At 41.8% G+C, this 25583-nt stretch overlaps 1 protein-coding gene and 1 long non-coding RNA gene across 4 annotated transcripts in view; one reads left to right on the top strand and one right to left on the bottom strand.

Annotated features, from left to right (window-relative positions):
• Positions 1–25583, bottom strand: part of LOC138957999 (trichohyalin-like) — a 116123-nt gene that overhangs the window by 62690 nt on the left and 27850 nt on the right. For 2 of the 3 annotated variants that reach the window (XM_070329023.1, XM_070329021.1), the window contains exons 3-8: positions 21138–21255; positions 18228–18269; positions 17349–17497; positions 8131–8221; positions 2694–2769; positions 2128–2171 (exon numbers count right to left, since the gene is read on the bottom strand). In XM_070329023.1, the coding sequence (XP_070185124.1) occupies positions 2128–2171; positions 2694–2769; positions 8131–8221; positions 17349–17497; positions 18228–18269; positions 21138–21255 (520 nt within the window). The remainder of the gene's footprint in view (positions 1–2127; positions 2172–2693; positions 2770–8130; positions 8222–17348; positions 17498–18227; positions 18270–21137; positions 21256–25583) is intronic. The other variant, XM_070329024.1, reaches the window with a different exon arrangement.
• On the top strand, positions 8987–13865 carry LOC138958008 (uncharacterized). The gene is made up of 3 exons (XR_011453262.1): positions 8987–10101; positions 10889–10979; positions 11993–13865. It is a non-coding gene; the product is annotated as an uncharacterized lncRNA (long non-coding RNA).

Here is a 25583-nt window from a genome sequence, read left to right on the forward strand (position 1 = left end):
ATGATCATAAGGAAAGAATAAGAACAGGTTTGTCTCAATACAGATGTTATGAAAAGCTGCACAAACCATAAATGGAAAGCAAATCGAAATGAGTTTGTGCAAGCATATTTACACAAGAATGACAAGAAAATTATGCTGAATAGACTAATCAGCATAATTTTCTTGTAATTTTTGCTTGGATTGCGTTTATGTACGAGACTAATCATTATTCTCGTACATAAACGCAATCCAAGCAAAAATGATCAGAAAGATACCCATTAACTATGAAATATGAATGTCAAAAGATTTGAAGTTCACATGCACATATAACTAGCTGCATGAAGTCAAGAAAACACGAACGCCTATAGAAAGCTTGCTTTACAACTTTCTTAGTTTTACAAAGCGGTTAATATGAATATCATATTAGTTAGAGGCTTCCGAAACTTTATTTCAGAATGCTGACAGCTGGATTACACTGTCATATATCTACTGCATGTATATTGTCATCAGCAAACCTTAACTAGATGCTACAGACAGCGCCTGGGTTAAAACTGTAGGATGTTTGGACAGGGAAGGGATAACGCAGCAGAGATTCAAGGTATCATGTTTCAGTGTACAGCGGAACCCCTATTTTTAAGATCCCCTAATTTAACACCCCTCCCCCTCTTCAAGACGTCATCTTTTATCAGATTTTCTGTTGATATATAAACCAGTGTAATTGTACTCCTATCTTAAGACTTTCTCCATGAAGACCTGTGATTTTCTGTTCATAACCAGTGTAATTGTACTCCTATCTTAAGACTTTCTCCATTAAGTCCTGTGATTTTCTGTTGATAACCAGTGTAATTGTAGCTCCTATCTTAAGACTTTCTCCATGAAGACCTGTGATTTTCTGTTCATAACCAGTGTACTTGTACTGCTATCTTAAGACTTTCTCCATTAAGACCTGTGATTTTCTGTTCATAACCAGTGTACTTGTACTCCTATTTTAATACTTTCTCCATTAAGACCTGTGATTTTCTGTTCATAACCAGTGTACTTCTATCTTAAGACTTTCTCCATTAAGACCTGTGATTTTCTGTTGATAACCAGTGTAATTGTACTCCCATCTTAAGACTTTCTCCATTAAGACCTGTGATTTTCTGTTGATAACCAGTGTAACTGTACTCCTATCTTAAGACTTTCTCCATGAAGACCTGTGATTTTCTGTTGATAACCAGTGTAACTGTACTCCTATCTTAAGACTTTCTCCATTAAGACCTGTGATTTTCTGTTGATAACCAGTGTAACTGTACTCCTATCTTAGACTTTCTCCATTAAGACCTGTGATTTTCTGTTGATAACCAGTGTAATCGTACTCCTATCTTAAGACTTTCTCCATTAAGTCCTGTGATTTTCTGTTCATAACCAGTGTAATCGCACTCCTATCTTAAGACTTTCTCCATTAAGACCTGTGATTTTCTGTTGATAACCAGTGTAATTGTACTCCTATCTTAAGACTTTCTCCATGAAGACCTGTGATTTTCTGTTGATAACCAGTGTAATTGTACTCCTATCTTAAGACTTTCTCCATGAAGACCTGTGATTTTCTGTTGATAACCAGTGTAATTGTACTCCTATCTTAAGACTTTCTCCATTAAGTCCTGTGATTTTCTGTTGATAACCAGTGTAATTGTACTCCTATCTTAAGACTTTCTCCATGAAGACCTGTGATTTTCTGTTCATAACCAGTGTACTTCACCGTACTCCTATCTTAAGACTTTCTCCATTAAGACCTTCTTCTTCTTCTTCTTTCTTGATGTGGACTGGGTTCATCAGAACGTCTGTAGTCCAGCGGCGGAGTACTGGGTGATTGGTTACTGGTGGTGGGTGACCCAATAACTCCGAGAAGATGGTTAAAAGTATAAAACTATTTACACGAAGAGCTGCAGGGTTACTGTGTCAGCGAGGCAAGTCCGTGGGTGATTCTCTCAGATTTCTTGAGGTCTTAAAATGGGGGTTCCACTGTTTATCATGCATGTATATCGTACACACATGTAAACTACTGAAAATTAATGTTTAAATGTGTGATATACTGGTTGCATACAGGTGATGAAATACATAGGCCAACACTGGTTTGATAAGTTGGTCATGTGGTCACACACTTACCTCCCTTACCCTTGCTTCTGACGGTCCTCGGTTTCTTCTAACATCTGTCACAAACGCGTTCACACCCATCAACTTTAACTCCTCATATTGTTGATCAAAGTACAACACATGTATGATTTTCCCTTGCAAAATAGCATCTACATGGACATGTCGAGTTATAATGGTAGATAACTTTGTCTCTACTTCCAGTCATTAAGATTCTTCACAATTGTGACAGCTGTGAACCAATGTCACATCATACAATATCTTAATTCAGTAATTCTGTATGCTAAAAGTTATTTTCTAAGATGGACAAAAATTACAGATACATCTCAACATCAATTAACTTTTTTGAGTAAACGCTTAGTAAAGCACAGACTGACAGAAAGGTCAAGTTAATTCTAGAATTGTACGTAAGAAAGTAATCAATGATGATCACTTATCACTTCAAGGATAAATTCACGCAACTTTTTTTTTAAACCCTTTTTTCGACAATTCTAAACAGCCTTGGAAAAGTCATAAAATGGTAGCTTATTCATAAATTGTATACTGTGCTCATCATGTAACTTCCAGAGACAGGCTCCTACCTGGTAGCTGCCGACGCTCTCGGTCAGGAGAGAGGGTGCGAGGCGGGGAGCGTTTGACCTCCATGCTCAGGTCATCCTACAATCAAATTCGCTACCACTGATGGTTTGGCACATTATTTCCAGTACCAGCTGGCTTTCAGTTTCAATTACAAAACCAATTGTACCACTCATGTTTGTTTCAGGCCTTTTTCTTGGGGGTCCCTGGGGGGAGTGGGGGGGGGGGGGGGACTGAACCACACATTTACAGGTACATGTAGGTTTCTACATCTGTGGGCAGACATGGCATGCAGTCAGAGAAAATGAAAGAGTCCTGCGCAAACACTCCTGCCTGTTTAAATGTACATGTACATGCATTCCATGCAGCCCAACGCAGCTACAAGCAGAACTGCACTATGGAGCAATTTCCTAGGTCAAATGCATGTGACCCATTCACAGGAATTATACCTGGCATGAGATCATGAAATGGTGACATATTGTAAAAAATCTGAAAGCATTGATGGAAATTGGCTGGAAATTGTTTAAAAAAAATTATGCAAAATTGCACAATCTAAGGAATATATCAATCATTGCAAATCATAAATTCTCTAGATGAGTTGTCAATCCCCTCCTCCATCTTAAAAGTTACCCCCTTTCCAATGTTTTTTAAAACAAATTATTTGTACACAGCCATGTTTAATTCTTCTGTGCAATATTTTATGAGACATTACGTACCAATTGTATCTTTATCCTCATTGATTCGTACCCTTACATAACCTTTTTTTTTATTGACCCTTAACTTAATAATTATAGCTATTCAATCTCTCTGCTGCCTCTAAAACAACTGAGACTCTTTTTCTTTGACAGTTTAATACAGGATAACTCATTCAAAACAGAAGTACTTTACAAAGATCTATGACAGCTATGTGCCAAACAGATTTCCTGCACAGGTTAGATAAAGAAGAAAACTTGCCATAAATCTTCCCTCAGTCTTTTTGTGAACATGAAGACCGCTTCTCCTATCTCTGCTGCAGTCGTCACAACTAAAAGCTTTCACTGACCCATTTTTTCAGACAATATTAACTTGGGGATACAACTGCACCAACATATTAAGGCATCGAAAGATCAAATTGCAAAGATGAGAAAATCATTTCTTTAAAAGGAGAGAGTCTTAAAATGAGGGTAAACCAATTTACAAATTACAGAGGTTATAAACTGAAAAAAATGAACACGCAAAGTCTTAAAAGGGTTAGTCTTGAATTTGGGGAAAGGGGGGAGGGGTCTTACAAGTGTGTTCCAGTGTATAACGCTAGTAGTCAGCAGTGTGTTCCAGTGTATAACGCTAGTAGTCAGCAGTGTGTTCCAGTGTATAACGCTAGTAGTCAGCAGTGTGTTCCAGTGTATAACGCTAGTAGTCAGCAGTTTGGGACTAATAATGAAATCACAATGTATTGTGTACGATCACAAAGTCATGATGTGTTAATGGCACCCATTTTTCATATTCCAATCCCATTATCTTTCCACCTTTGAAGTTGACTACCAGCAATACATTTTCACGGTTCAGCTGATTTAACTAATCACCTGGAAATGTGATATTGTCGATAATTGACAGGTATACTGTGGTAGCGATGTTGTTGATGTTGAAAAACACACAAAAACACCATGATGTGCGAAAATAAAACCAAAACCTTTTACAAGCCAATCAGCAAAACGAACACATTAAATAACAACAACAAAATCTGTTGATAACAATGACAGAAAACTGCAAGGCACACATTAAAGCTGAGCATGCACTTGTGATAAAACCCTTCCTTCTCCAATGTTCCTCCTTTATCATCCCCCCCCCCCCCCTCTCTCTCTCTCCTGCCCGGCCCCTCTCTCTCTCTCCCTCTCTCTCTCTTTCTTTCTTTCTTTATTTGGTGTTTAACGTCGTTTTCAACCACGAAGGTTATAATTGTCGCGACGGGGAAAGGGGGGGAGAGGGGATAGAGCCACTTGTCAATTGTTTCTTGTTCACAAAAGCACTAATCAAAAATTTGCTCCAGGGGCTTGCAACGTAGTACAATATATGACCTTACTGGGAGAATTCAAGTTTCCAGTACAAAGGACTAATTAACATTTCTTACATACTGCTTGACTAAAAATCTGTACAAAAATTGACTATATTCTATACAAGAAACACTTAACAAGGATAAAAGGAAACAGAATCCGTTAGTCGCCTCTTACGACATGCTGGGGAGCATCGGGTAAATTCTTCCCCCTTACCCGCTGGGGGTCCTCCTTTATCATCCCATATACCTCCAAGCCAAGTTAGAGAAAACATGGAGCTCGGAAGATAATTACATGTATAGACAAAAATCCCCCCCCCCCCCCCCCCCCACTGTCACCCCCACACACACAAACATATGCATGCATGCACACAAACCTTTTGGGGACACAAATGAACAACAAGAAAACCAAGAGAAATACTGCAACAACAAACCGACGGCAAGATCAAGATAGATGAACATGGAAGATTGGAAGCAAAAACTGCAAGAAACTCATAGACTCATAGTCACGGAGTTCCGAGAAAAGAGGGGGACGACACTGGACTGAGCTGGAGGGGGTTGCTTGGGGTTGATGGGAGTCAGCTCACACAGACCTGGGAATCCCTGTTTTGCACTTAGTGTACAGTCGAGATCATTTAACACGAAAAACGATAAGCCGAAAAAACCATTACGCGAAACGTGTTTTCAGTCCCAATCATTTCCTTCATAAACCCTACTAAAAAAACATCATAACGCGAAATAAAACGATTTGAGACTCACGCAAAAAACGTTTACACGAAGCCGATTCTCAGTCTCTTGCACCACCAAAAAACTGCGTTTTTTCAACTTGTATATAGCTTCCAAAGCGAGAAGTGTTCACATGTTTGCACGGCCCATTGAAAGAAAGAATGAAATGGTCGACGTAAACTTAGACTTTATCACGAAGTCGGTACAGCTCTCTTGTGGTGTTTGCTTCTTGCGCGTGCATATAATAATAATAATAATAATAACGGGCATTTATAAAGCGCCTTATCAAAAGTTCAAAGCGCGGGACAACAATACATGTATACAAAAATCATACAATCACTGTCAGATTCAAACAACACATCATGCACATCTCACATCCCCAGACTCTATACTAAGGAACTATCCGTAGTGTTGTTGGAACAAGTGAGTTTTCAAATTGGACTTAAAAGATGAAATGGATGGAGAGTGACGTAATTGAAAGGGGAGTGAATTCCATAACTGAGGTCCATAATACGAAAACGTGCGGAAGCCATGAGCCTTGCGTTTAAAGCGACCTTGACAGAGAAGTCGAGCATCATCAGAAGAACGAAGGGTGCGAGAGGGAGTGTAGAGAGAGACCAGTTCAGAAAGATAGGCAGGTGCCGATTCAGAGATGATATTGTAGCAGAAGCAGGCAGCTTTATACCTAATACGTTCAGATACAGGAAGCCAGTGAAGTTCTTTCATGAGAGGAGTGCAGGGTTGTCGATGCTGTGCTCTGAAAATGAGACGTGCAGCAGAGTGTTGTACTTTTTGCAAGGGTTGGAGAGTGGAGTCAGGGCAGCCTATGAGAAGGGAGTTGCAGTAATCTAATCTGGACAGAATGCAGGATGTAACGAGAGTTTTAGTGGCATCAACAGTGAGAAATTTTCTTATGGAACCTATTCTTCTGATCTCAAAGTAACATGTCTGACAGACTTTTTTGATGTGTTGTTTCATTGAGAGGTGGGAGTCCATGATGAACCCAAGATTCCTAGCACTATCAGAGAGAGAAATGTCACTAGAACCTACTGTGATGGAGGCTGGAAGGGAAGTGGTCGAACAGGAAGTTCCAGAGAAAAGAAGAAATTCAGTCTTGTCATCATTTAACTTGAGCATATTGTTTGTCATCCATGATTTAATATCTGAAGTGCAGTTTTGGAGAGTGTGCGTCACCGCTTGGATTTCTGTAGGCTTGCATGCTTGTTGGAGTTGTGTGTCGTCTGCAAAGAGGTAGTGATTGACTGCGTGTTGCTTGATGACGGCAGAGAGAGGAGTGGTGTATAGTACAAATAAAACTGGGCCTAGAACTGATCCCTGGGGAACGCCGAAACAGAGAGGAGATGGAGGAGATGAGAGATTATTGACAGACACATACTGACTACGGCCCTGTAGATATGAACTAAACCAGTGAAGAGCGGTAGAGTGAATGCCAAAAACAGATTCGAGACGAGAGAGCAGAACAGAGTGATCGATCGTATCGAACGCAGCTGAGTTATCCAAGAGAAGCAGAACTGATAGGTCATCATTATCCAGAGCAGAAAGAATGTCATTCACAACACGAAGCAAAACAGTCTCGGTGCTGTGGCCAGCCCTATACGCTGACTGAAGAGGGTTGCAGAGGTTGTTGGTTTCAAGGTGGGAGAGAAGCTGACTAAGCACTACTTTTTCCAGAATTTTAGAAATGAATGGCATATTCTTCCCGATAATTCCATAATCTCTCACTTTGGAAATTGGAGCAGATGGCACACAAATGTCACGGTGTATCAAGATTCTGAAGCCACTTCCGAAAACACTCTACGGCTTATGCGCGTTTGTTCGGTTGATCAGCACCGATCAACTCTGTTGAAGCGTTATACTTAAAACGGGTATCTTCTATGCTTTACTCATTTCATCACTTCATTGGCCCGTCAAAACACGGAAAAAAGCGGCTTCCTTTGGAAATAGAGCCTTTTATTCGCTGTCAGAGAAATGAAGCGACCCGAAAGTCAGACTCCTGCAAAGTTAACAACAACAAGACGCGGGCTGTATTCTTACACAAAAGAGTACTTCCGTTCAAACCGAAAGCTGAAACCGAATCGCGTCAGCAGTTCAAACGAGTTTCGCGAACATCGCTGCAAGTAAACCGATTTCAAAAAAGTTTGATCATTTTCTTTATCACGAAAAAACGTTAACTCGAAAAAAAATATTGGTCCCTTTCATTTCGTGTAAAGCGATCTCGACTTTATTCTCACAAAACTTGGTGTATTTTCAGACAAACGAGCGTACTCCACACGGCATTTGAATATGCATGATTCAAACATGTTTCATGCGCATCTGTCGCAACGTTAAGTTTACCAATACGTTTAAAACAAATGCTTCTTACAATGTTTACTGACAAAAACTGTCATCATGTTACAAAATAGTGAATCGGCTTCAGGATGCGCTTGTGAAGAAAAGTAGTCTAGGAATGTTTCTTGTCGTATTTTTCCCCACTGACCATACTACTTGTTTTCTGCACAACAATGCGTACAAAATACGCCGAAATCGTATTGGTTCCCAGGTCTGCTCACACAACATCAAACTCAACATCACACACAAGAACTGTGATTGACCTCAAAGTAAACACTGTCACAAGTTCACTCTTTCAGAGCAAGACTGCAAGAAGTGATGACCACGTAGAGACTTACTGCCGAGTATCCCGTGTACTGCCGATGATCCCCTCTGATGGGAGACAACCCCGGGTCTTTGTCCAGAGGAATGCCCATACTGGTGTGAGGCCTGCAACAAATCCACACAAGCTTTGCAATGAAGATCTGACAAACAAAGGGAGGTAAGCGCTCTAAATGCATACGACATGTGCAATAGAGTGAGTGAGAGTTATACGGAACCAGTCTCCTGGCACCTGAGAGAATAACCAGCATTGAAATGAACAAGCAACTTTAATCCTCATTTTTATTTTTGCAATCAACTGACCAAACTCTTGTTAATCATAAAAATACTGACAAACTGAAATGAAAATAATGCCTAGGCAGTTCTGATACTCAACTATGGGGTGATAGGATGGTACAAGGCAAGAACCGGGCAAGTTAAGTGGTTGGGAAGAAAACATAAATTACAAGATATAAAATAACGGCTTAATTCATTTAGAAAGTTCAAAGAGTGATGGACTCCTGCAATATTGTACAGACTATACACTGGGGTTTCACGCATATCATTGCAAATAGTGTTTATCTGCAATCAATACGAAAATAGTACATCTATGTAACCAACACAAACATTCAATTTTGAAGAAAAAATAATAAAGGGAAGGCAGTGGTGAATATCTTTGTACACTGGGAGGCTCATCATAGCGATACATTTGGGATGTTAGTATTCAAGTTGCTGTAGTTAAGCAGTCCTGTACCAAAAGATATATAATATGGGCATTATTATGTTCGTAATATGTTTTTGCTTCCTCTCTCCCTCATGTGCAAATAGACGATAATCGGAAATAAATTTGTCGGGTTCGTATGAGTTGTGAAAGAGTGAATACTCTTGAAAACAAGAAATTCCTCCGACGTCGGAAAAACACCCCCGTCAAAGGGAAATAACCTTCTCAGTTGGTGGCAGTGATTGAGTGAGAATGGTTATTTCCCTTTGACCATTAAGATGTCCCTGTATAAGTCCTTGTATAATTTTAATCCACCAATAACTCCCTAACCGTGTGTTTGACTGGTCCCAATTTTTGTAAGGACCGTCTCAGGAATGTATAGAACCTGTTCACCAAGTTTGGTGACGATCGGTCCGTTCATTCTTGAGATCTATATGCGAACACAAACAAACAAACAAACAAACAAACAAACACATCGAGCGAAACCTATACACACCCCTATACCGGGGGTGTAAACAAACACTGTACATAAGGAAGACGTGGAACTTGCGAAGAAAATGCGAAAAAGTGTTTGTGGGTTATCGTCCCTAGTCACATGCTGGCGGCGAAAACAAAATGGCGGATCGCGTAGGTACCGATCGTGTGCGAGGTGGTGGTAAATTGTGCTCGGCTTTTTGTTGCAAGAACGCCCGTTACAAACAGAGCTGCTTCGGGAAAACTTTCCACAAGTTCCCTACAGAAGAAAAAAGGTGGGTTGTGCAGTGATTATTTCATCAGGTTTACCTTCTTCAGAATGAGAATGGCAATGGCTCGAGTCAACTCACTCAGTAGACTACAGCGTCAGCGAGTACTTACGACTGTGAGTGTGAGACAGCAGTCAGTACAAAACAACAGTTTACACTTGATGACAAACCCGTGGGCATATTTGCCGAAACCTTTATTAAACCTTGCTTACGGGAAAACTACAGTACAAAGGTACATCACTCATCCGTTTTGCGTTCAGGCAGAGCGTTAGATTTAGACTGAAGATCTGATTTAGCTTTTTTTGCCTTTCCTTTTTGCTTAGTTTAACAATAACATTGTTGTTTTTATTGTCAAACTAGGTGCAGAATATGGATGCAATTCACAAGGCGAGAGGACTTTGAAAAGCTGCAGCCAGCTGATGTTCAAGGTCTCAAGCTTTGTACTGATCACTTTGAGGCCAACCAGTAAAACAATCCTGCAGAGAGGATCACTTGTGTGGAATGCTGTCCCAACATTGTTTGCAGTGCCCAATCCACCACCGAAGGTTATTTATTTATTGGTTTTAGGTTTTTGCAAACCAAAGAAGCACACTATTAAATGCAGGTTGAGTAATGACAAGTTTGAGGCTGATGTAAGAATTGAAAACAACAGCATTGTTCCCATCAAATAATGCCTGTTTGCATTTAGCGCAAAAAAATGATAAGGCCAACAAAAAAAAGTTACTTATTTTGGATCGACGTCTTGATTATGATGATAAGATGAACTTATTTTGCAAAAAAACAGCCCCAAATGGCAAAAAAGGTATACGGTCGGCGTCAACAACAAAAAAGTTGTATGTTTCTGGTCACCTGACCCTACCTATGTTTTCCCGACGACCCTAGACTTTTTTTTTTGCATTCTCAAAAATAAAAGGGGTATTCGAAAATCAATTGTTTTCCTGTTTTTCAACAAAATAGTTAAAAAGATGGTTTAAAAAAAAAAGTTTAGAAAAAAAATCTCCACCTTTAGTCATGTTAGGTCACAAAAAAGTCTGTTTAAGGTAACATAGGCCCCCCAAAAATAGCGTCGGTAGGTCGGCTTTTTAGTTTTGTATTTTAGCCATCTGAATATTTTTATTTTATTTTTTAATGCCCCCAAAAAGTCTAGGGCCGGTGGGAAAAAAAATAGGGTCGGTCCGGATACCGTAAACAGATTATTTTTTGTTTTGCCTTACCAGAAACATACACTTTTTTGTGTGGCCTAAGACCAATGCCATGAAATTGGGAGAAATGTTTCATTGTGACTGGGTGTTGGTTGTGAGTTTGTCAGTTAAAGAGCTGTGCAATTTGCAGGTTGCTAGTGGGAGGAAGCCACCATCACAAAGGGTAGCTACAAATGAAGCCAGCACCGACCTGTCGCCTGATGCACAAATTGTTCAACCAGGTAAGAGATTTTTAACCATGAAGAACACCCTGACATCAAAAAATGTTTAAACCCATCCATTACATAGTTGATAATTGCTGTATAGGGTGACGGGCGCTGTGGCGGGGTGGTAAGACGTCGGTCTATTAACTCGGAAGGTCGAGGGTTCGAATCCCGGTCGCGGCCGCCTGGTGGGTTAAGTGTGGAGATGTTTCCGATCTCCCAGGTCAACTTATGTGCAGACCTGCTAGTGACTTATCCCCCTTCATGTGTACACGCAAGCACAAGACCAAGTACGCACGAAAAAGATCCTGTAATCCATGTCAGAGTTCGGTGGGTTTTAGAAACACAAAAATACCCCGCATGCTTCCTCCGAAAGCGGCGTATGGCTGCCTAAATGGCGGAGTAAAAACGGTCATACACATAAAATTCCACTTGTGCAAATAAATGAGTGCACGTGGGAGTTTCAGCCCACGAACGCAGAAGAAGAAGAAGCTGTATAGGGCGGATGCATGGATGGATGAAATTGTACCTGTGGTTCCCACACGTAAAGATGGGAAACATATCCTGTTAGAGGCATGGTGTAACAAGAAACAATTAAGTGGCTCTATTAGTATTCCCACCCCCCCCCCCCCCCCCCCTTTCCCCGTCGCGATATAAGCTTGGTGGTTGAAAACGACGTTAAACACCAAATAAATAAAGAAAGAAAGAGGCATGGTGTGTGAGGAGTTTACCTGGTACTGTTGTCCTAATCAATCAATCAATCAATCAATCAATATAAAGCTTATATAGCGCGTATTCCGTGGGTACAGTTCTAATGGCCTCACCCATTCAGTACCAAACAAGGTCAATTCCATCATTGTTCCACATCGTATCCATAGTTGCTAATACACTTCATTTCTGGCCTGCCCTCCTACGCTATTGTTTATTTTCATTTTGTGATTGAATTACACATGTTTTAATTTCTTCCAGGTTGTAACTTGTTATGGTTATGTTATTTTATGTGTGTTTTGTGTGTGTGTTTTCTTTTTTAGATGACATTCAGGCGATCCTGGAGGACATAGGATGTAAAGCATCAAAGTCGTCATCCTCCCCATCCCCTCGTGAAGCGGAACTTCGGCAGAAGGTCAACAAACTGAGGAGCAAGGTTTTCCGATTAGAAAAGAAAACGATGGAACCCCGTGTAAAACGAGCGAGTAAATTAGCCAAGCCTCCCAAGAAAGACTTTGTAATAGAACAGTTATCTCATATATTATCAGGCGAGGCGAGCTATTTTGCCATTTATGCCTGTTACATATTTACCGGTTATCTGCTGCTGTGTCCAATCCTGGCAGAGACGGAACGCATGTTACCAAGGAGCCGAAGGAGAGTTGAGATGAGAGAATGTGATTAACAATTGCCAACTCTCTCCGTACAAAGAGGGTCCAAAATTGTATCAAAATATAGATCGTAGGGAATTCAAAATAAAAAAAAGACAAAAGACAAAACATGTACTTCGGCTCATAGAGCCTTCTTTAATTTTTGACTCAAAAGTCCATGCTCCGAGAGACTCCTTTTTTTTAATTTTGAATTGCCTACCATCTATATTTTTATACATTTTCAAAAAGATTCATTCAACAGTCACCTTCCGTTATTCTTGAACTTGGCTATCCCAGCCTTACCTCAACATTCGATATTCCTGTGATATTTTTGACGTAAAATCAATTTTTACTGTAAAACACTTCGGCAAGAGGATTGGTCCAAGCAAACAAATAATAAACTTGTAAGATTTTTCCTGATATTTCCGATCAATTGCCTATGGTTTTATTTAGCTAAAAGATTCAAACGTCACACCTATGACTCATGGCTATTTTTAAGGGGAGAGTAGCATCCCTGGTGTGTTGTTTTTGATGTACCTTTTGGTCTGTTTACAGTAACATAGGCACACAAAAAGAGGGTCGGTAGGTCGGCTTTTCTTAATTTTTTTTTTTATAACCATCTTTTTAAATTATTTTGCAAAAAAACAGGAACAAAATTGATTTTTTTTCTTTTTCTCCAAATGCCAAAAAAAAGGTCTAGGGTTGGCGGGGAAAAATAGGGTTGGTCGGGATACCGTAAACAGACTATTTTGCTTTGTTTTGCCTAAGCAATGACTAACAAACTTTCTTTAGGGTCTGACATTGTATATACTATACAATTTTTGGGGTATTAACTAAATACATGTATACAGTTTTTGATTCCTTTTATACTTTTTCACAAATTAGCCCCCCCCCCCCCTTTTTTTTTTTAGTCTGCCCTGGGGGCGGGAGGTCTCCTAATTTCGGTTTCTAGGGTCATCTTATGCTTCCCCATGAGCTGAGAACTTAATTTAAAATGGGCCACGATTTTTTTATTTGTATTTTGTAATTGTGCCTTTGTCCAGTCACATGATTTCACTTTGTACTTAAAAACTTGGCACTGTCATCATTTATTGCTATTTATTGTTCAGTTGTTCAGTATTTATTGCTATTGGGCATCAGTTGTTCAGTTGCCCTCTTTTGAATGAGCCATGCATGCATTATGGATGTGTTTAGCGAATTGGGATACCTCAAGCAATGTAAAAGAAGAAACAATGTGAAGCAAACATATAGCACCAAATAAAATAACCGAATCAGAATGGAAACTTCTTCAGTGTATGTGTGTGTGTGTGTGTGTGTGTGTGTGTGTGTGTGTGTGTGTGTGTGTGTGTGTTTGCTGTTTTAAATACCGAAAATGTGAAAATAAAGCAAGTCACAACATGAGAAAGATCGACTGTACTAGTCATAACAAAGCAAGAGACAGCCTGATCAGCATGCAGCAAAGGGGAATAACTCATATTTAGCCATTCTCATTTCTAAGCATGCCCAATGAGGAAGTTATCCTTCTTCCCATTGTAGTTTCTTTGGTGTAAATAAGAGGTACACTTTCCCGCTTGACATTATAGGCCAACCACTTAAGCTAGGGGTGGTCCCTATTATCCAAATGTGGAGACAGGCCGCTTGCTAGCGATTGACCAATGCGGGAAAGCGTGTGCTACTTTTTTCAGAGTATTCACTCTTTCACAACGCATATAAATTCGGCAGAGATATTGCCACAATTATGTTAGATCAGTGCACCAGAGCACATGCTTCTTGTTCATCTTGGTTATCGGGTTGTCAAAATCTGAATGATGACGTTAAAAAAAGTGGACAAGATTAGCAGCAAGTCTAACTCAACAGGGAGAGATCACTTTTCATGGTTTTAGCAACCATCTAATGAAAGTAAAGTGTAAAAGAGACTTTAACTTAGGCACAAAAAAAAAAAATAGGTTTGGTTACGGTAACATAGCCAAAAAAAATAGGGTAGGTAGGTAGGCAATCACTTTTTTTTTTTTTACTTTTTTTTCTAATGTGTACAAATTAAACCTACCGGTACTTGACAGGGAAATAAGTGTGCGACTCGGGCGCTTTCGCTTTCATTGCGTTTTTTGCACTCGGTTGTTTTTTTTTGTTTTTTTTGGACAAATGTAATAAAAAGTTATAGGATCGGCCCCTAAAAATAGGGTAGGTCGGGTTACCGTAACCACACCTATTTTTTTGTTAGGCCTTAATTAAAGCAAACACTGTGGCATTAAAATAACTTTTTATATGAAGATTAATGCTATCAGCTGACATGTTACTGTTTCAATGGATAGAAATGCGTAGGGATTAATGCTGTCTGACATGTTACTGTTTCCATGGAGACTACTGACGACTGTTTGAAACTTTTTTTCTTCTAGAAGTAACTTCACTACTTCCAGATCTCAGAAACCAAGGGATGTAACTGCTCTAAATGCATGCAACATGTGCAGCAAGAGTAAGCGAGAGTTATGCAGAACCACTCTCCTAGCTGGCACCTGAGAGAATACACCATCACTGAAGTGAACAAGCCACTTTCGTCCTCTGGCACCTGAGAGAATACACCATCACTGAAGTGAACAAGCGACTTTCATCCTCTGGCACCTGAGAGAATACACCATCACTGAAGTGAACAAGCCACTTTCATCCTCTAGCTGGCACCTGAGAGAATAAACCATCACTGAAGTGAACAAGCCACTTTCATCCTCTAGCTGGCACCTGAGAGAATAAACCATCACTGAAGTGAACAAGCCACTTTCATCCTCTAGCTGGCACCTGAGAGAATACACCATCACTGAAGTGAACAAGCCACTTTCATCCTCTAGCTGGCACCTGAGAGAATAAACCATCACTGAAGTGAACAAGCCACTTTCATCCTCTAGCTGGCACCTGAGAGAATACACCATCACTGAAGTGAACAAGCCACTTTCATCCTCTAGCTGGCACCTGAGAGAATACACCATCACTGAAGTGAACAAGCCACTTTCATCCTCTAGCTGGCACCTGAGAGAATAAACCATCACTGAAGTGAACAAGCCACTTTCATCCTCTAGCTGGCACCTGAGAGAATACACCATCACTGAAGTGAACAAGCCACTTTCATCCTCTAGCTGGCACCTGAGAGAATAAACCATCACTGAAGTGAACAAGCCACTTTCATCCTCTAGCTGGCACCTGAGAGAATACACCATCACTGAAGTGAACAAGCCACTTTCATCCTCTAGCTGGCACCTGAGAGAATACACCATCACTGAAGTGAACAAGCCACTTTCATCCTCTAGCTGGCACCTGAGAGAATACACCATCACTGAAGTGAACAAGCCACTTTCATCCTCTAGCTGGCACCTGAGAGAATAAACCATCACTGAAGTGAACAAGCCACTTTCATCCTCTAGCTGGCACCTGAGAGAATACACCATCACTGAAGTGAACAAGCCACTTTCATCCTCTGGCACCTGAGAGAATACACCATCACTGAAGTGAACAAGCCACTTTCATCCTCTGGCACCTGAGAGAATACACCATCACTGAAGTGAACAAGCCACTTTCATCCTCTGGCACCTGAGAGAATACACCATCACTGAAGTGAACAAGCCACTTTCATCCTCTGGCACCTGAGAGAGTACACCATCACTGAAGTGAACACGCCACTTTCATCCTCTGGCACCTGAGAGAGTACACCATCACTGAAGTGAACACGCCACTTTCATCCTCTGGCACCTGAGAGAATACACCATCACTGAAGTGAACACGCCACTTTCATCCTCTGGCACCTGAGAGAATAAACCATCACTGAAGTGAACAAGCCACTTTCATCCTCTGGCACCTGAGAGAATAAACCATCACTGAAGTGAACAAGCCACTTTCATCCTCTGGCACCTGAGAGAATAAACCATCACTGAAGTGAACAAGCCACTTTCATCCTCTGGCACCTGAGAGAATAAACCATCACTGAAGTGAACAAGCCACTTTCATCCTCTAGCTGGCACCTGAGAGAATAAACCATCACTGAAGTGAACAAGCCACTTTCATCCTCTAGCTGGCACCTGAGAGAATAAACCATCACTGAAGTGAACAAGCCACTTTCATCCTCTGGCACCTGAGAGAATACACCATCACTGAAGTGAACAAGCCACTTTCATCCTCTGGCACCTGAGAGAATAAACCATCACTGAAGTGAACAAGCCACTTTCATCCTCTTAGTGGGGCCCAAGGACTGTTATGCCGGGGTGGAAGTAGAGATAAGCGCCTACTTCCCAAGAAATGCTCCATATGGCTTCGTGTCTCCAAACACCTCTGACAGTCAAATCCAGCTCCTGGCCTTCACGTGGCGGGCCCTGTCTTCGACTAACAGGAGAAGGGATGCAGGCGGGTCCCTGGCGCCTTAAAACCAGCTGCTTCGGGCAGATGGGGCTCGTTAACCTTGGATGGTCGCTCATCTAGGAGGACAACTCCGATTTCAAAACCCGCACTGCCTTGTGTGCGCCTTGGGAAAGGCAAAGGCTACGAGAAGGAAAACTCCGACAACAAACCCGGGTAGAGTGGACTCGACAGCCCAGCAAGGCAGCTACTCTTGGGGAGGAGGCAACCCTGAGTAAGAACCTCAACCACCGAAGACGGAAGACAGCAGCCAACTTGGCGTGGGGAGAAAATCGGCTGTCTACGCTTCCACGATAATATGGCCGTACAATTAAACATCGAACGCAGAAGAAGAAGAAGAATCCTCTTAGTATGTGCCATTCTGTGTTGCACATGTGGAATGTATTTAGAGCGCTTGACTCCCTTTGTTTCTCAGATCTTAAAATAGCGCTGTGCTTCCTTTGATTAAGATTTTCAAACGTCAGCACTACTTTGAGGTCAAAAAGACACAACATGCTGTGGGTATCCAGGGATGCAGGGGAGAACATTTGTTTTGCAAAGGGATCCTTAACAAGCCATGCCAGCAACGCATGCCATGCCCAGACAATTTAACTAGCCCTGCCTGTTGCTGCGCGGGGAGTAGAAAACTGCGTTAAACCTCTGGCGCGTGCCATGCAGGGAGGACCCAGCGTTGGAAACCCAGGTGGATGTGGCAGCCGGGTTCCCCGTTCCATCGGAGCGACGGAAGAGGGAGGATCCCACCGTCTCCCCCAGCTCTCCCTCCACCCAGTCCGGTAACTTGTCAGCCTGCAATGGAACATTTCTGATACAGAGCCTCCAAAAAAATCTGAGACAATCCGGTCTCAAAAAAGAGTGAGTCTTAAAATGGGGGTAAATTCACAGACAACCCCCCCCCACCCCCAATTTAACACTTCGACCCCTTTAAAAATACCTTGATTTTTTTGTAGTTTTGTGTTCATGTTGTCTGTAAATCTACCCGCATTTAAGTTTAAGAGGGTGTCTTCAAAGGGGAGTTACACTGTATAAGACATGATGTGACTTTACTTTAAATTAAATCATGTATGATCATGTTCGACACACTAGCAAAATATACACTAAAGATGAAACTGATTAATGTTTTTAAAAAGAGAAAAAGATTTGCTATACAACATGGACACATATTTCAGATTAACATACACATGGTTTCAAGAAAGTTTGCTAACTTATCTCGATTAAGGGAGAGAAAAAAAGCAAGAAGCAACAAAACAGTTGTGTGAATCTCTTTGCTTTTCGCATGCTATTTTATCAGTTTTCCTCATAACCATACAAGGACAGATATCAAAGGTTTTAATAATTGTCTTTTGTCAGTATTTATTCTACTGAACACAACTGAGACTGTGCCATTCTGTAAAAGTGTCTTGGGTCTATACCAGAAATAAACACTAAGTCCAAATAACAAAACAAAAAACACACAAAACAAGCAGGCAAACAAACACACCAAGTTAGGACGACCAAATCAAATATAACATGTACTTACATCACCATCAGGCGTATCCAATGGGTCATCGAAATAGACAGACTGCAGACAAAAATGAAAATGTGTTGTTGATTGTTTGTATTGTGACTCACTTTTACTGTTTATACAAGTACCATAAAGAAAAGCTGCTTAGTTGTTGTGCTTGTATTTGTTTTTTTGTTCTTCCAATTATGGAAAAGATTATATTAATAATGAAAAAAACAAACCACCTCTGAATTCAACCCAAGTGCATTTCAATTCACACACACACACACACATTATTTATCTTCGCTCTACTTCTTAATTCCTATTTATTTTTGTAACTACCCATTAAATTTTATTTCACCAAAAAACTCTCTGAATTTGCTTTTATTAGAATCTGTGAGACAGTCTTCACTGATTCTTTTTCAATTAACTGTTTCAGTAATAAATCTTCAGGGAGATTATACGAATGAATAACTGCAACACGTACACCAAGAAAGAATTTCAGACCTGTGAACAGACAAATGTGTCACCGAAAACAAAGCTGCCCTGTTGAAAGCAAAATATTCTAAATAAAAACAAAACAAAAAACTCAAGCCTTCATGAATAACAAGTTAACAATATAAAAAAAAAGGTGAGAAATTATCATTTTCATCACCACTTAAGTGCATTTCTTCTTTATGTATGCAGACACCTGTAGCCTGCCAATTACTTGAATGTCAGATCCTATTACAAGATAAATTATCAAACAATTGCAGAGCCATTTGTATGCCTCCTTTTTTCCAAATTTATGACTTCTGAAGTATTGGCTTGGATTTGGTGAGATAAACCAAGGGTGAAAACGTGACTAAGTGTTTATTTTTTTTATGTGTGTGTGTGTGTGTGTGTGTGTTAGTGTGTGTGTGTGTGTGTGTGTGTGTGTTAGTGTGTGTGTGTGTGTATGTGCGTGTGTGTGTGTTAGTGTGTGTGTGTGTATGTGTGTGTGTTAGTGTGTGTGTGTGTTAGTGTGTGTGTTAGTGTGTGTGTGTGTGTGTGTGTGTGTGTGTGTGTGTCTGTGTGTGTGTGTGTGTTAGTGTTAGTGTGTTAGTGTGTGTGTGTGTGTGTGTGTGTGTGTGTGTGTGTGTGTGTCTGTGTGTGTGTGTGTGTGTGTGTTAGTGTGTGTGTGTGTTAGTGTTAGTGTGTTAGTGTGTGTGTGTGTGTGTGTGTGTGTGTGTGTGTGTGTGTGTGCGTGTGTGTGTTAGTGTGTTTATGTTAGTGTGTTAGTGTGTTAGTGTGTTAGTGTGTTAGTGTTAGTGTTAGTGTGTTAGTGTGTTAGTGTGTGTGTGTGTGTGTGTGTGTGTGTGTGTGTGTGTGTCTGTGTGTGTGTGTGTGTGTGTGTTAGTGTCAGTGTTTGTGTTAGTGTTAGTGTGTGTGTGTGTGTGTGTGTGTGTGTGTGTGTGTGTGTGTGTGTGTGTGTGTGTGAGTGTGTGTGTCCGTGTACAGTCTGTCAGATTATCTGTCTATGTGCCTGTCCGTATCTTTGTCTTGTCCATCCCTGTATTTTCTACAAATCATCCCCATTCTTTGCTGCTTTTACAACTCAATTCCAAATAAAACTGTCTGAACTGAATCATCTGTACTGAATGACATTTGTCATATTAATGGAGAGGTGGCACAAGACTTTGGTCCAAAATACTTCCAAAATGTGTTAGATCGAGCTCGCAAATTATCCTGTCAACTTAATTGAGATTCAAAACAAAACAAAACAAATAAATTAAAAAACAAAAATAAACAGAAGCCTAAAAGCACGTCATACATATTTGAGACAAATGTGCAGATATTGGAAATAAGAAAAAGAAAAAAAAAGAAGAAAAAAAGCATGTCCCCCTGGAAAATGTGTGGGAAAAAATGCAAAATCGTGAAATCTTGTGAAATCTCAAGCAACTTGGTGATATCAAGAATGATCTCTTGGGCTTCCAAAAAATCTGTTACTATGCACAAAAACCTCATGCCTGAAACAAAATAAAGAACCATTCCACACAAAAAACACCTTGTGTCCATCGTGCATTCTTGGGGCGACAGTGACTTGGCCAGGCTAAACGAGGAAAAGCCAGTGAATTACGCTCCACCATCCAGTGACCCAACAAAAGAGACAGATGAAGGGTATTTGTGACATTGAGAACCACACCCACGTGTACACTCACGAGGTGCTAGGCAAGTCCTACTTTGTTCGGTCACACACACTGTGCAACTGCATGGTGTAAGACATCACTCTTCTCCTCTGCACATGGACATGGTGGGTCGTTTATTTTGTGGTCTATCTCTGCATTTTTCGAGTTTGATCAAAGATTTGATCTGTTAAGCTCTTAGGTTACCTCACAGTTGTATCGGTACAGTGGAACTGGCTCTTTTATGACCCCTTCATTTAAGACAGCTCCCTTTTTAAGACATTACTTTTTCAGATTCTTTGGTCATAATCTCGGTAAATTTACCTCCTTTTTAAGACTCCCTCCATTCTACACCTGCTTCTGTCAGATTTAGGGAGGTCTTAAAAGGGGGGTTGCCCTGTTCTGCACATTGCTTACACCATCAAAACTACTTTTTTTCACTGAATAGTCAAGGTTTAAATATCTCCTTCACTAGATTCACCAGAGAAAGCTTATCAAACATCTCAGTCTGCATTTGTTTATGCAAATAAACACAGTTGTGACAGATTCCTTATAAAAGACAATAGAATGCAGAATATTCATGAAACCCTTCAAGAGAATATTAGACGGAATCATTCTGATTTTGCACAAAATCTTTCTTTTAATCGAGCACTCAAAATACAGTCATTTTGGAGTCCCTAATGCACCATGCAACAATACAATGCAATATAATTCTTCATCATCTCAAAATGAGAAATTACATTCAGATAACAATGTACGCCAAACAACATTCATCAAAACAACACTGTTTATGACCACCGACCATGTAGGAGGGCAAAGGTGTCAGAGGTCCATCGCCTGGCTTGCTGTCGAATGGCGGCTGTATGCTGCCTCTCTTCAACATGTGCAGCATCAGTTGGGCGTGCATGTTGCGGTTCTTCCTGCAAACACAACATGTCACAAATGTAGTTAAAGTACAGTCCGGTTGTAACAAAACGGCAGTTTATATATATACAGTCCAGTAGTCCAGCTGTAAGAAAATGGCAGTCAAGAAACTAGACCAGAATCAGAAACAAGATAGGTCATTTGCACACACACACACACACACACACACACACACACACACACACACACACACACACACACACACACACACACACACACACTTTACACATAGGCATGCACACTTTAATTTCACAAAATAGGTAATTTGACTGATATATCTTCAAATGTTTCGGTTTCGAGGATGTTCCATGAGGTTTATATTCTTTTGAAAAGTTTCAGTAATGTTCAAAGTCCTTATGGCATCATCTTTTCTCCTAAACTGAAATAGTTCAGTGATTCTGCCAAAATGACGGCAAAGTTTCCTGCAGTTTGAACTACGTTTTGAAGTAGTGCCGGTTGTGGACTCAAAGCATTACCTCTGAGTCTACCATATACAAATTTCAACCAGTAACTGTAACCTATAAACAACCAGAATGACCAAAAACTTGAAATGATAGTACATGTACGTGTTAATGACTGATGACAGAAAGACATGCAAGCAGACAGACAGACAGACAGACAGACAGACAGACAGACAGACAGACAGACAGACAGACAGACAGACACACACACACACACACACAGAGGCAATAATGAATAATAAAACTCAAATTTAAATGGTTTTAACACTCACAAATAATCCTGATCTAGAAATATAAAGCTTTTCTCTAAACACGATTCCCTCATTAACCATCCCTTCACAGGGAACAACAGCACGAGATAGGCAAGGTGCTGTACAGTGGGACCCCCCTTGTATTAAACATCCCTTCACAGGGAACAACAGCACGAGATAGGCAAGGTGCTGTACAGTGGGACCCCCCTTGTATTAACTATCCCTTCACAGGGAACAACAGCACGAGATAGGCAAGGTGCTGTACAGTGGGACCCCCCTTGTATTAACCATCCCTTCACAGGGAACAACAGCACGAGATAGGCAAGGTGCTGTACAGTGGGACCCCCCTTGTATTAAGCATCCCTTCAAAGGGAACAACAGCACGAGATAGGCAAGGTGCTGTACAGTGGGACCCCCCTTGTATTAACCATCCCTTCACAGGGAACAACAGCACGAGATAGGCAAGGTGATGTACAGTGGGACCCCCCTTGTATTAACCATCCCTTCACAGGGAACAACAGCACGAGATAGGCATGGTGCTGTACAGTGGGACCCCCCTTGTATTAACCATCCCTTCACAGGGAACAACAGCACGAGATAGGCAAGGTGCTGTACAGTGGGACCCCCCTTGTATTAACCATCCCTTCACAGGGAACAACAGCACGAGATAGGCAAGGTGCTGTACAGTGGTACCCCCCTTGTATTAACCATCCCTTCACAGGGAACAACAGCACGAGATAGGCAAGGTGCTGTACGGTGGGACCGCGCCCCCTTGTATTAACCATCCCTTCACAGGGAACAACAGCACGAGATAGGCAAGGTGCTGTACAGTGGTACCCCCCTTGTATTAACCATCCCTTCACAGGGAACAACAGCACGAGATAGGCAAGGTGCTGTACAGTGGTACCCCCCTTGTATTAACCATCCCTTCACAGGGAACAACAGCATGAGATAGGCAAGGTGCTGTACAGTGGGACCACCCTTGTATTAACCATCCCTTCACAGGGAACAACAGCACGAGATAGGCAAGGTGCTGTACAGTGGGACCCCCCTTGTATTAACCATCCCTTCACAGGGAACAACAGCACGAGATAGGCAAGGTGCTGTACAGTGGGACCGCCCTTGTATTAACCATCCCTTCACAGGGAACAACAGCACGAGATAGGCAATGGTGCTGTACAGTGGTACCCCCCTTGTATTAACCATCCCTTCACAGGGAACAACAGCACGAGATAGGCAAGGACGTGCTGTACAGTGGGACCCCCCTTGTATTAACCATCCCATCACAGGGAACAACAGCACGAGATAGGCAAGGTGCTGTACAGTGGTACCCCCCTTGTATTAACCATCCCTTCACAGGGAACAACAGCACGAGATAGGCAAGGTGCTGTACAGTGGGACCGCCCTTGTATTAACCATCCCTTCAAAGGGAACAACAGCACGAGATAGGCAAGGTGCTGTACAGTGGTACCCCCCTTGTATTAACCATCCCTTCACAGGGAACAACAGCACGAGATAGGCAAGGACGTGCTGTACAGTGGGACCCCCCTTGTATTAACCATCCCATCACAGGGAACAACAGCACGAGATAGGCAAGGTGCTGTACAGTGGTACCCCCCTTGTATTAACCATCCCTTCACAGGGAACAACAGCACGAGATAGGCAAGGTGCTGTACAGTGGGACCCCCCTTGTATTAACCATCCCTTCACAGGGAACAACAGCACAAGATAGGCAAGGTGCTGTACAGTGGGACCCCCCTTGTATTAACCATCCCTTCACAGGGAACAACAGCACGAGATAGGCAAGGTGCTGTACAGTGGGACCCCCCTTGTATTAACCATCCCTTCACAGGGAACAACAGCACGAGATAGGCAAGGTGCTGTACAGTGGGACCCCCCTTGTATTAACCATCCCTTCACAGGGAACAACAGCACGAGATAGGCAAGGTGCTGTACAGTGGGACCCCCCTTGTATTAAGCATCCCTTCAAAGGGAACAACAGCACGAGATAGGCAAGGTGCTGTACAGTGGAACCACCCTTGTATTAACCATCCCTTCAAAGGGAACAACAGCACGAGATAGGCATGGTGCTGTACAGTGGGACCACCCTTGTATTAGCCATCCCTTCACAGGGAACAACAGCACGAGATAGGCAAGGTGCTGTACAGTAGGACCGCCCTTGTATTAACCATCCCTTCACAGGGAACAACAGCACGAGATAGGCAAGGTGCTGTACAGTAGGACCCCCCTTGTATTAACCATCCCTTCACAGGGAACAACAGCACGAGATAGGCAAGGTGCTGTACAGTGGGACCCCCCTTGTATTAACCATCCCTTCACAGGGAACAACAGCACGAGATAGGCAAGGTGCTGTAAAGTGGTACCCCCCTTGTATTAACCATCCCTTCAAAGGGAACAACAGCACGAGATAGGCAAGGTGCTGTACAGTGGGACCCCCCTTGTAAGACCTTGAACAATCTGAGAAAGTCAGGTCTTAAAAAGGAGGCAGTCTTAAAATGGGGGGAAATTTACAGAGGTTATGGAATGAACAGAAAAATCTGAGTAAACAGGGAGTCTTAAATTGGAGGAGGAGGAGGAGCAGGGGGGGAGTCTGAAAAGGGGTTCCACTGTATAAACTTTGGCCATGCCAAGGGACTAATATACTATAGTGAGTGTGAAAATCGTTTAGTGTCAATTGTAAACCTATTCAACTTGTGGCTGGAGCCTGTGTGTGGCCCCGTCAAGTGTGGTAATAGAGTGAGTGCTAAGACAATTAACAATCTTTTCTGCATGGTGCCACCTGTAATGTGTGTGTGTGTGTGTGTGTGTGTGTGTGTGTGTGTGTGTGTGTGTGTGTGTATGTGTGTGTGAGTGTGTGTGTGTGAGTGTGTGTGTGTGCACGTGCGTGCGTGTGTCCATCCTTTGTGTGGCAATGTCATCCTGAGGTGTAGTGAGTGCAAAATGCATTTAAATGTCAGCCCTAATCACTTATCTGATCTGTGAACCTTCCTGCAGTTCAGCTGACCCACTCGCCCCCCCCCCCCCCCCCTCTCTTAACCCCCCCTGTGACACGAGTGAAGCTAAGCGGGAACAGCAAGTGGTAGCATTCATGAGCAACAGTGACTTGTTGCCTTGTCCTGATTCCTTGGAGACTTGATGCAAGTGCTGTCAGTGTCTTCAACTTCCTCGGTGCAAAAGAATCTGTTCCCTGTGCAAACTTTTTCTGGGCGTGTCATGCAGGCACAAATATCTGGGATGCAGACCCGTTTGTTTTCTAATACATGTAGTGTCTCTCAACATGTAATGATCATGTATATCTCTTGGGAGAAGGGGGGGGGGTGTTGCCGTTGGGGGAATGGCGGACTGTGGATGGGCAAACGTGAAACATGAAACACGTAGGCCTACCTGGCAGGCTAATGTTTGTGATCATGGTCATTTCAGTCAACAATCTCTCTTGTTATTGCCGGCTTTCAACCGTGCACAGATGAGATCTTTCCATCTTGCTTGTAACCCCATCGCACCCACTTCACCTTACCCGCTGCCAACAAATCTTCATCTCTAACCTTTCTTTTTAAAAAATCTTAAAAATAAAAAAAATCTAAAAAAATAAAA

Source organism: Littorina saxatilis, linkage group LG2, assembly GCF_037325665.1.
Source record: "Littorina saxatilis isolate snail1 linkage group LG2, US_GU_Lsax_2.0, whole genome shotgun sequence".
In the NCBI taxonomy this organism is placed as follows: domain Eukaryota; kingdom Metazoa; phylum Mollusca; class Gastropoda; order Littorinimorpha; family Littorinidae; genus Littorina; species Littorina saxatilis.